Source organism: Ananas comosus, linkage group 4, assembly GCF_001540865.1.
Source record: "Ananas comosus cultivar F153 linkage group 4, ASM154086v1, whole genome shotgun sequence".
Classification (NCBI taxonomy): domain Eukaryota; kingdom Viridiplantae; phylum Streptophyta; class Magnoliopsida; order Poales; family Bromeliaceae; genus Ananas; species Ananas comosus.
Genome location: NC_033624.1, coordinates 4,390,613 through 4,402,871, shown reverse-complemented (window position 1 = coordinate 4,402,871; position 12,259 = coordinate 4,390,613). Strand labels below are relative to the sequence as shown.

The window sequence follows — 12,259 nt, the reverse complement described above, 5'->3', positions numbered from 1 at the left end:
GACGCTCGGCGCGTGCGAAACGACACGTGTGGGTCGCTGATCAACTGCGGTCAAAGCCCGAGATACACTCAAAAAGTAGATTTAGATTTTACAATCTTTTAATCTAAAAATGAATTTCTTTTTATTAGTTTTATATATATATATATATATATATATATATATATATATATATATATATATATATATATATTTATATAGAGAGAGAGAGGAGAGAGTTGAGCTAGAATACTATCGATAGTAAACGAGCCGTTTTACTATCGATTTGTTTTCGATGATATAGCTTTCAAATTGACGATCGGCTCCGTTAAATAGATCTAAACATTTAAATTAGCTAGAAATCAAATTTCACGCACTTTCGATACTGTTCTTTTGTCCATCAAGTGAACAAAAAAATGAATGGCTGAAAATAAATATTCTTTAAAAAATGATGATAGGAGTCTTGTAATCAAGATCAAGAGTATAGATCTTGTTTTAAATAGTTTAAAGAATTTTCTAACAAAAATTCAATTGATTTGGATATTTTTATGCCGTTAAACGAGAAAACGCCTCTTATCGACCATTAAAATTATAAATTTTGAAACCCTTTGATCATTAGGCAAATGATGTCGAAAAGATTTGAAATTTGATTTCTAAACACTTCAAGTGGTATAGATCATGTTCAACAGAGCCAATCGTCAATTTGGAAGCTCTATCATCGAAAACAAATAGGTAGTAAAACGGCTCGTTTACTATCGATAGTATTCTAGCTCAACTTATAATATATATATATATATATATATATATATATATATATATAAAGAGAAATACAGCATATTATTTTCATGTCTTAAAACTTTTAATTAAAGTTGAATTGGCGGAAAAAAAAAACAGAAAAAAATAAATTGATTTGGACCTTTTTTCTTATCTTAGATATTAGCTAGTTCAAATAAATCATTGTAAATCAATGTAATGCAGTGGCCATTCAAGAATTCTTTGTTTAGACAATTCAGATCATCCATACATAGTATTTTGATCTACAATTTTAATAATGTTATGTTTCATTAATAGCATATTGTTCCATGGCTTGGAACTTGCATGTGCTAGGAACAACTAATAGTTATGTCATTACTTATATCATGTGAATATCTCTTGTCACGGAACTAATATCCGTTTGACAAAATACTCGTACGATATTTGTCCGTCATTTATACAAACAAATCAGTCTGACATAATTTTACAAACTAATAAAAAATAAAATTAGTTAGATTAATTTTAAGTTGTTGGATTTTAATATGATTTAATAAAAAAATTCTGACCGGTTTGATTAAAACCAAACAGATTTACTGCTTGGATGATTGAACCGTCGGTTCGCACCGTTCAAAATGATTTTTGACTCATTTGATTTAAAGAACTGAATCGAACCACATTATAGACTAGATCACAATTTGACCGTCGATTGAGTTTTTAGTTTGGCCAGTTCGACCCGATTTTTAGATTATTGTGTGTAAGTAGCGTTTTTCAAAATAAAAAAGAACTTCTAAGAGGGGGTTTTCCTTTCGCAACATTAAATGAGAGGAAAAAACTAGTAGCTCTTTACTTTTGAAGTGGTTATGCATATGTTGTCCATCGAGAGCTGGAAATTTTTATTCTAATGCTATTAGAAGATATAATTGGTTGCAACGATATCCTTCTTGATTATTCGTAGCTTTGCATATAATAAAAAACTATAATGTTATCCTTTATAGGGATCAATATGATGATGAACTTGAACGCACAAAATAGTTTTATATTAAATTCTTATATTGTTGTTATATTGGAATTCCGAGTAGTATCATTGGTTGCCCTGCGCTACCTAGCCTGGCAAAATCAAATTAGCATTCTAATAGTGCGAGAGCCACAACAGATTTTGTATCTTAAATTATTTCTAAATCATTCTCTGTTAGATTAATCTTTCAGGTAATACAATACGAAAGTTTTTTTTTTTTTTTTTTTTTTTTGAGAGATAGGTAGCACGCTATCCGCTTCGTTTATTTCATTTAGAAATAAACTTAGCTGGAAATATGAATCAAGNTTTTTTTTTTGAGAGATAGGTAGCACGCTATCCGCTTCGTTTATTTCATTTAGAAATAAACTTAGCTGGAAATATGAATCAAGTAGGATTCGAACTTGGGTCTCGGGTACCAACCACCAAGCCCTTTGCCACTTGCTCTAGGGACGGTCGGTAATACAATACGAAAGTTACTCCTATTTTCTATCAGTTTCAAGTACTGGGTTCAATTGTCTCAATCCCGTTTTAGTGGATCGAATCTTCAATCTCTTTACCTATTGTATGATTTTTCTGATTCTCACCATAGAAATTTAAGATAACAGTATATTAAGAGGCTTTTGCTAGCCTAAAAAGAGAGAACTTTTATTGCTGAAAAAGTAATTTTATTATCATTAACGAGCAACGATGTTGATTATGTTCAATGCATCTTTTCTGCCGATAACAAAAGTTAGGATAGAAATATCATCAACTAAGATTTTTACGGCATACAAATTGGGAAGGTACAGAGTAGCCCTAATTAACAAAATAAAAAGTCAGAAACAAGAATTCCTGTACCTCAATCATGAGAAAGTCCAACATCCAAACTTGTCATCATACCATCATTACCTTCAGGTTTTATTTGTTGCCTGGGTCCATACTACAGAACCAAATCCGGAAGGCACTCATGACTCATGGGAGAACCAATACATTTGTTGGAGACTTAAAATAGATTACATGTACTTATAGTATTTATATTAAGTCATTGATTATATTTAGAGATTCAGTGCTATCATGGACTCATTTTTCGATCATAGAGTTTTCAAATCGATCAAAAACAATCCCAAATTTACGATATGGAACTCATACTTTCTATCTTTTGGTGCCAATTTTGGCTTAGGTTTTAGTTTATACAAGTGGGATGCTACTTTATGCAAAATCTTTCACAGAAAGAAACTAAAAGGGACTTGAGACAAAAAAAAAAAATCTAAAAGGAGAGTTAAATTAAAAGATCCTTCTTGATGAATATGAAGAAAAAACAAACAAAAATAAATTAGCATATCTAAAGACTCCTTTTAATAGAAATGGAGCATGGAGTGCATAAATAGGAAAGTGCTTAAAAAGGAGAAAAATAAAAAAATAGAAAGAGGGAGAAAACCTAGGTCCCAATAAGAGAATGATATCTCTTTTCTCCCCCACTTCCAAATGCCAATTATTTTCTTTATGGGCTTTTTTTGCAAATGACCCCCTGAAAAAATTTTATTTTCGAAATAGCTCTATCAAAATTTAATTTGTAAAAATGGTCCTGACCCTGCCACGCAGGCGCCACGTCAGCGCCACGCTGACAGGACTGGGACCAGTGTGTTAAATTGAACACGGTGAACCATTCACCATGTTCAAACACGATGAATGATTCACCGTGTTTCACACGGTGTATTTATATTCCTTTTCTTCTCTTTTAGGGATGTCAACGGGTCGGGTTTGGATCGGGTTTTAAAAAATCCGAATCCGAATCTGAAAATCAAATTAAAACTCGAACCCGAATCCGAATCCGGCGGGTTTTAAAAATCCATACACATATAACTTTAACATATGTCCATACACATATAACTTTAATATATGGATATAGGTATAGATTTTTAAAATCTGCCGGGCTCGGATTCGTGTTCGGATTTTAATTTGATTTTCGAATTCGATTTCAGATTTTTAAAAACCCAATATAAACCCAACCCGTTGACATCCTTAAAGAGAAGAAAATGAATATAAATATAGGAATATAAATATACCGTGTGAAACACGGTGAACGATTCACCGTATTTGAACACGATGAACGGTTCATCATGTTTAACTTAACAACTGACCCCAGCTCTGCCCGCGTGGCACTGACGTAGCTCCTGCATGGCAGAACCAGGGCCGTTTTTGTAAATTAAATTTTAACAGAGCTATTTTTAAAATAAAAATTTGCCCGGGGGCTAAATTGGAAAAAAACCCTTTCTTTCTTTTCTTCTTTAAGTGTTCTCGATAGATCTAGTGGACAGAAAATTTCTACGCTGTTGATCTGACCGTCCATCTGAAACGCAAAGAGTATCTCCACCTAGGTGGTGATCCGACATCCGGTAGTCGACTCAACTGGTAACTGAGATGGACTCAGCAAGCAGAAAATTCTTGCAACTTAATCTAGTGGTTCCAAGGAAACTTTTGCTCCAAAGAGCAATTAACCTTTCCTATGACCACATAATAAATCAAAGTGCCATGTCCACTAGTGTAGAAGGTGGTTGGGTTAGCTTGGGCCATGAATGATAAATGTCACCAACCGGAACAAACCATCATGGGTTCCAACCAAGGGCCCACTTGGTATTGAGACCAAGTATAACGCTAATAGACAAAACAAAGTTGAAACAAAACAATATAAATATATGCTTCTTCCTTTTCAAGTGGGAATGCAAAATATATTATAACCAATTCATTGCGGTATACCGAACGCAATATTACGTAAAACAAACATTATATCTCTCTATCATATTTTCTTACCGTACATAGTGCAATTCCCCTGCAATTCAAAACGGAGCCTAAGACTCCAAAGCAAGGCGGAGCCATTGTTTGCAGTACTATAGGACCTTGGTAGGGCCTAACACAGCACAACAACATATGAAAAGGGCCATTTTTTGGGCTGATGCGTTGTAAAGCAATATATAGAAACTGTAGTTCCCTGGTACCTAACTTAGATGCATTTGCTCCAATGAAAGAACAGTAGGGCCAGTTTGACCCCTCTTTAGGGTGCAGTACTGCATGATAGATATCATTTCTTTCCCAACAACAACTCTTTGCAGCAGATCATAAGCTCCAAGATAGAAGATCCATGGAATTGATTTTTCGAGGTGAGATTTAAGGATGTTGTTTTTCAAAGTGATTATGTCACAGCATCTATGCGCTATGTTGCATGCCACAGCAAAGGAGAAACATAGCAGTTTGTTTTCCCGTTAGCTTGCTCCAACATGTTGATGAAGAAGGGCAGAGCAAGTTAACTCAAACGCTAAGAGAACGAGAATAGTCTAAATGAGTGTTTCAAAGATGCTCAAAAGGTGTGGTACTTGATAGAATGATTAAGGGTAAGCGATTGACTACATACATGGTTCGGTCGTAAACATCGTTTCACTCCTAAAATTTTTGGGAACAGAAGAGAAAAGAAGTGAAGTTCGAGAGCTGCTGTAACAATGTATCGACAATTATGTTCGGGAATTCTATGCTGTTGCGGTGTTTCAATACAAGAGCGTTAGGCAAAGAAGAATGGCGTACCCTGTCAGCATGATGATGATGTACATATCAAGACCCTGCCTATCTAAAGCTAGTTTCATGAACTTCATATGTCAACAAAACAAACCAACATGTAACGACTAAAAATCTTCGAACGAAAGGGGACTGACTTTGGTAGGAAGAAATGGTGGCTGTTAACTTCATAAAATCAAATAAGTGGTTCGAAAAATGAATCAATCAAGGTCACACTATAATTGTACACATTAATATACATACAACAACCAGAGGCGTAGAAGTTGTAGAGAGTAGACGAGGAGAGATGCAATGAATTACCGAATCTCGTAGTTTGTTTTCCTCTTATTCTTGTTCAGCTATGTAGTTGGGCCGTTCGCCCTGGCAAAGGTACTCGTCACACCGAGATGCAGAACCCCAACCCCTTCTGAGTCTAAGAATGTCTTCGGTGAATGTCGAACCAGAGGATCCTATAAATACGTTCGACAATGCACATATTGTCTTATCCAGCATTGCCTCGACCTGCAAATATGCAAGATGGAGATTAATAAAAGAGAATCCAATGTATAAAATGACTCTAACCATAAATCAACCAATTAAAGAGAGTGACTTTATGCATAATTATCCCTGCAAAGTCTGAATTTTCAGTATGCCTGTCGATAAGTTGATTTCAAGAACATGAGCACACATATATGCACAAGCACACGCACACACGCACAAGCACACGCACACACATGCACACAGAGACATGCACACGAGCACATGCACGCACAGAGAAACACATGCATGACATATGTACTTAATATAATTCCCTCACTAATACAAGATCAAATCCCTTCATAAATTGGCTGATTCCCTAATTAAGGGTTCTTTGGGCAAGAAATTTCACTTCCTAAGGAGTACATATTAAAAGTAGGATTTCACAGCTGTATATAAATATATAAATGCTTCTGCAAAGAATATGTGCGTACTGCAGAGACCCCAAAAAGAAGAAAAAGAATTGTACTATAGATCTTTAGTTTATAAGAGAGAAAATAATTTACCAGACTATCCCCGCCAATGTGATTTCTGTATAATAGGGCATCCCATTTTTCAACATTATTATGGTCTGGCCTCTTGACGAGCGGGACTGGCTTGTCATTTAACACAACCAAGGATTGGAGAAGATTCGTTTCACTCTCAGCAGCGTCAGTGGATAGATAGATCGCGGGGGCATTGGATCTCTCGACCACTCGTAGTATGCACTCAGCCGCCTGGGGGATGGGAAAGAAGCAGCTCTCTTTCTTGGCATTGCTGCGCGAAAAGATGAAATACATTGAATATCATGAGATTGATTGATACTCCTTTTTAACAAACTATTGCCCATCATATGGAGGCAAATCAGGAATAATTATAGCATGCTAAAAGCAACATGCAACACACTATTAATTAACATACAGGAGGTAGCTTACATCGTATTGCAACTCCTCAGAGAAAGATGTACAAAATAGGACAAAGATGTAGTATATAAGTGGTATTTTCACATAGGGTGCAAAGCCAAAATATAATTGTCCTAGTGAGACCAGTTCACCAGGTAGTCTGTTCTCCCCACAATTAAAGAATAGCTACCAGTCACCCCTAACAAAATTGATTATTATAATAAATAAATAAAAATATTTTCATACTTGACTTGCAAACAATTTGACAAGAATAAGTGTAAGAAGGGTAAAATCAATCAGCTTGTTGCAATTAATGCGAGTTGTATCCAGAATGTCCCTATTAGCTGACCAACTAACAAACCTACAGGGAACTGAACAAATGTACCAAAATAATGGAACCAATAAATTTGCAATAATCTTAGTGCAATATATCAATCAGAGTAGGATAAGCAGATAAGCAATACCAAAAAGTTTATGAGCAAACCAAGATTTATGAAGCAAACCCCACGATGGAGCCTATAGGATCCATAACAAATTACACCCCAAAGGCTTATCAACAACATCTAACCAACCAACTTTGACCGCCCCTCTAACACTTCTCAATGATAAGCTTACGCGTCAACAATTACATAGGGTGCAATACCTTAATCCAAATCCATGAATCACCAGCAAAATCAGCAAGCGAGAAAAAAAGAACATAAAGTATGTTGGATGGCCATTAACCCTATGTCCTCACCTGGGTCATGGGGAAGATGAAGAGCAAGGAGAATCTAGGTTTTCGGGAGAAAACTAGCAATAATTATGAAAAGAAACCCATATTTTACTCTGTAGTTGTTTGGGGCAAATTAAAAAGGGTGATTTATAAGTTAATAGACATAAAGAAGCCATAATCAAGACTTATTTAGCAAAACAGTCCAGACTGTTGTCAAGCAATCGTGATCGTTTGAGGCATAACTATTCTCGGATCAGGTTTCATGTACAAAGCAATGCAGATTGTTTTCAAGTAGTCAGGACCCCTTCAGACAGAAACTTACGTTAGCGCCTCCTTCTCAGGCAGCACAGAACAATTATGAGAGGTTCGGACCAGGCAAGACCTTCTCTTCGAGTTCACAGTTTCTTGTGGCTTTATACCTTGTGGAGAGATTAGACTTTAAAGACATTAGATACTCTTATCAGAAAACAGATTTAATTTCCCAGGAGCTTCTATTGTGCATATGCTATCTCTTTGTCAACAATATTTTTGAGATGTGATCCAATACCCGTTCTATTTAGAGAGAAACAGGTCCTGTAAAAACTACGACTTTTTAATAGAGTATTGGAACAGGTCCCTTCTTTAGCTCTGCTAGTGTCACAGATTGAAATTGATGCAAGGGAAAGGAATGCCCAATTCCATACAATAATAAATTAGAGAATTCTTTATAGCTCCCCATTCGAAGATCCAGGGTTAGAATTTTATCCATCTTAGTGATTCCTCCTACAGAGTTCATTTCAATTAGAATTTTGTTGTCCATAATGTACTATTCTAAAACAAGTTAATTTGTACCAATTTGAAGATCAAAAGCTCTCTCAGTCGAACATAATCATCTCCTAACACTCTCTATTTGATCTAAAATGCAAATTATGACATGCGAATCTCACCCTATGTGGATCACAAATGTATAATTTAGTTGTTCAAGTGATTTCTAGCTGCTTGCAATTCATCTTAACTTTGGCTTGGAAAACTTATTGCACATAGCTAAGCATGACTTCCTACATATGACATTCCCCAACACTGCAAGGACTAACAATTTACAGCTGCCAAATTACCCTCCAAGAGATATTTCACATGTACTAAACTTGTAGATAAAGGTTTTGCCTAACTAATCATACTAGGTGAGCTTACATATGGAGAACCACAAATAGGGAACGATGCCTTGAGAGACCAATCTGATAATAGAAGCATAGTTGGCTAGGGTATGGTTCTAGTACCAAAGTACAACCGGAATCTGACAAGGAAAGCATACATATACGTTGGCTAGTAGAGAGTACCTGGCGATGCAGGACAAAGGGGGGTCTCTACATGATAAAGGGCTGAAGCCTTGAAAATCGGGAAGGAAGGTTTAAGGTTCTTGCTAAATTTTAGGCAGAGTTTAAATGTCCAATTATATAAAGGGGCAGTTGATCAGTTTCGACTATACAATTTATGGTCATAAATATTAGAATAGGGTCTAACTGATGGATATGCTGATATGATGTGTGGGTGTGGGTGTGCATGTGCCTCTTTGTCTGTGTTTGTGCGTGCACGCATGTGTGTGGATGTGAGTGTGTGAGTCTGGGAGTGTGGGAGCATGTGCATGCGTGTAGATATGGCACGAGGGAGTGTGTCTTTGCGTTAGCAACTGCATGCACCTGTGTGTGCGCACAGGCGTGTGCATGCATGAGTGCGTGATGCATGCGTGTTGCGTAAACACAAATGCACCAGGTGTGGGTGTGTATATGTTGGGTAAGCACAAATGCACCAATATATGTGTGAGTTTACGTACTTCCGTATGTGTATTTACAAATAAAGAAATGATATACAATTCCACATGCATATGTTTTGTTTCACAGAAAGTGTTGTTGCAACTTATGATAGTACATATCCGAGCAAGGACAAGGACATCTAATCAGTTTATGAATATAACTAAAGGTCTATAACAAAACATCTTGAACTTGCTTAATCTTAATATTGTTAGGACTCATGATAATAAAAATCTTAACCCCCTCTACATTTGTTAATATTGCTTTAACAACACCATTATGCAAAATTAATAGCCTACAAACATTATGAAGAATCCTTCAAGTAGAATCCTTCAAGTATCATATGAACATACAATATTTTATAAAGACACACCTTACATATTAAAGTAACTTTACAACATAGACACGTCCTCTTAGTAATCATTATACTCTTACAGGATAAAAGCACAAACGCTTTAAAACATGTAGCACAAATTAGCCTTGACATGTATGATACCATACACACGACACCTAGAATTGGCAAGCAGTTTTTACAAGTTTTGTCAGATTATCAGTTGATCATACCTTCTGAACAAAGCGGCATACGTCATACCCTTTTAATCACTATTCATACATATTTGCAGATGAACTGTGCAACTTTTAAAATATATCCTCCTGAAAATTTTGCAACCTAATATTTCAGCATCAATTCTGATGCAGTACATAAAAGCAGTGTACCATAGACAGAACATGGATGTGATATTACTATCAAAGAAAAATCATCATAAATCAAAAGGAATTAATTAAAATCCTATTGTATTTCACAAAATAAACTTTGTCGCTTCCAAGGTTAGAAGTACCAAAGTTCATACTGATGATTCATTGGACAGGCTAGAAGGAACTATTCACTAACTCAACTATTTACCACAACAAATAAATGACATGACATGTAAGGCAAATAGATGCGGCAAGGTTAGAGTGGTCTCATGTCATGGCTACCAGCTGGACCCAAACTACAAAATCAGCATTATGAAGTTCCAATATTTATAGCATTAGCACAATTATCATGCATATTACTAGGAAAAACTTATAAAAAATTAAAAATCTTACCAAAATTTTAGGAAACCATGCCGACGAAAATGAAGAGCGATAAAGTTGCTTCCCAAGAAAGTCTGCACAAATCGCTGCGCCGTGAGCATGATAAGCCTGCTTGGTTGGAGCACAGTCTTGCACTTGTGTGCCAGCGGGCCGCCAGGCTGCATCAGCCAGTCTTCCTCCACATCTGCATAAAACATATCCCCAATTGCAAGAACCTCCGCATCGGACGAGAACTTTGGTGTAATATCCCCTACCACTCTCTTCTTTTGTTCCTTCAACTTGGCATCTTCCGGCCATGCCGCTTCGATCTTGCCCAGGGAAATCCCCATAGTCTTCAACCTCTTAATGTGTTCCTCATCCAGAAAACAAGGCGGCGACGCAATATAGCATATAAACCTATCTATGGTTATCTTGTTCTTCTTCATGTCTGAGAATTCCTCAAATGGCATTACCACCTTCCTGCCGAAACACTCATTGATGTGATTGATATCCAAAATGCGGTCATATTCGTAATCGAGTTTTGGGCTCGGCAATATCAGGGTGCGATCAAGAAGCGCCGCGAAGAACATGTGCTTCTCCAAACAGATCAAATGGTTGGAGATCTGACCGGACAGACAGATTGCGAACAAGAACCTGTCTTTCTTCGGTCTCCACTCGATCGTCCTTCTGCCGGACAGTTTATCCACCTTTCTACAGAGATCAAGCCCCGAATTAGAGGGATCGAAGCCCGCGTCCTCGTCGAAAGGCTCTGACGTGATGTTCCCGAGCCTGTGCGAGGAAAGGAGAGCCTTTTGGATCTCCCTGTTGAGCTTGATTTGTTCGAGCAATGCCGATCTGAATTCGTCGGAAGAAAGAGAGATCGAGGAATGCGGCGGCAGATCTACCTTAGCCGAAGACGAATTCGAGCTCGCCGAAGCGGGAGCCACGGCGGGCGACGGGGCCGCGTTGAAAACCGTGCGGTTCCAGAGCTTGACGAGGCTGGATTGCTGGTTGCGGAGGAGGTAGAGAGCGCGGAGCTCGGCCTCCCGCATCCGGTCTCCGCCGTCTCCGCCGTCGCCGGCGACGCGGATGACGGAGACGCCGCGGAAGAGGCGGCCGAGGTCGAGGGAGAAGAAGAGGAGGATGAGGACCAGGGGGAGGCACACTGCGAGGAGGAGGTAGCGCTTGCTCGACCAGAAGCCGCCGCCTCCGCCGCCGCCGCAGCTGCGGGCGGCGGAGGCGGCAGCGCCACGGGCGATCTCGAACGCTGCGGCGGCGGCGGCGGCGGGGGGAGGTGTAGGNCGGGCGATCTCGAACACTGCGGCGGCGGCGGCGGCGGGGGGAGGTGTAGGGGGAGGGGGCTTCGCCTCGCTCTGGGGGACGAGGGTGCGGCGATCCTCGTCATCGTCGGAGGAAGAAGAGTCCCTCTCCATTAACGAGGATTGGGGTTAGGGTTTTAGTGCGATCACGAAGCGGGAATGGCGAATTGGGGGGGCGAGGATATTGAGGGGATACGGAGAGCGGGAGAGAGGGTTTGTGTCGGTTTACTGAAGCGGGAAAGAAGATGATGCCGACGACGACGTAGCAGCGAATGACGCAGGAGAGTCGGTGTGCGAGTGCGACGCTCCAACCGTAACTGCGCTAATACACTGTACGAGCAAAATCAAAACCAAAATAAAAAAATTAAGAAATAAATAAAAAAAAATAAACTTCAAATATCATCCACGTGGTTTCGCACGTTTTTTCTTTAGTACTCTGTTAAAGTATATCAAGTTAGTGTCCTGTTATTTTTTTTTTAATCTTTTTGGCAGCTTTTCTGTTAATATTTTGTTAAATTATATACAAAAAATTTCAGACACCCATCTAAATTTATCAAATATTTACTTTAGTACCCTTTAATTTTAAATTTGTCACTGATTTAACGAAAAAAATTAGTAAAATCGATAATAAAAAGATAAAAATAAAACCACATGATACTAAATTGATACACTTTAAACAACATAGTACTAAAGTGAGA

The 12,259-nt window shown here is 38.2% G+C and overlaps 1 protein-coding gene across 1 annotated transcript; it reads right to left on the bottom strand.

The window, feature by feature from the left end:
- Positions 5,407-11,815, bottom strand: LOC109709521. The gene is made up of 4 exons (XM_020231787.1): positions 11,553-11,815; positions 10,276-11,501; positions 6,313-6,562; positions 5,407-5,791 (listed from the first exon to the last, which is right to left on the bottom strand). Exons 1-4 carry the CDS (start codon positions 11,673-11,675, stop codon positions 5,615-5,617), a joined length of 1,776 nt encoding a protein of 591 aa, XP_020087376.1. The 5' UTR covers positions 11,676-11,815; the 3' UTR covers positions 5,407-5,614.

Coding starts and splice junctions, on each gene's coding strand:
- LOC109709521 (XM_020231787.1), bottom strand. CDS start 11,675: ATGGAGAGGGACTCTTCTTCCTCCGACGATGACGAGGATCGCCGCACC. Junction 6,563..10,275: donor CATGGTTTCCTAAAATTTTG/GTAAGATTTTTA, acceptor CTTTTCGCGCAG/CAATGCCAAGAAAGAGAGCT. Junction 5,792..6,312: donor ACATTGGCGGGGATAGTCTG/GTAAATTATTTT, acceptor GCATATTTGCAG/GTCGAGGCAATGCTGGATAA.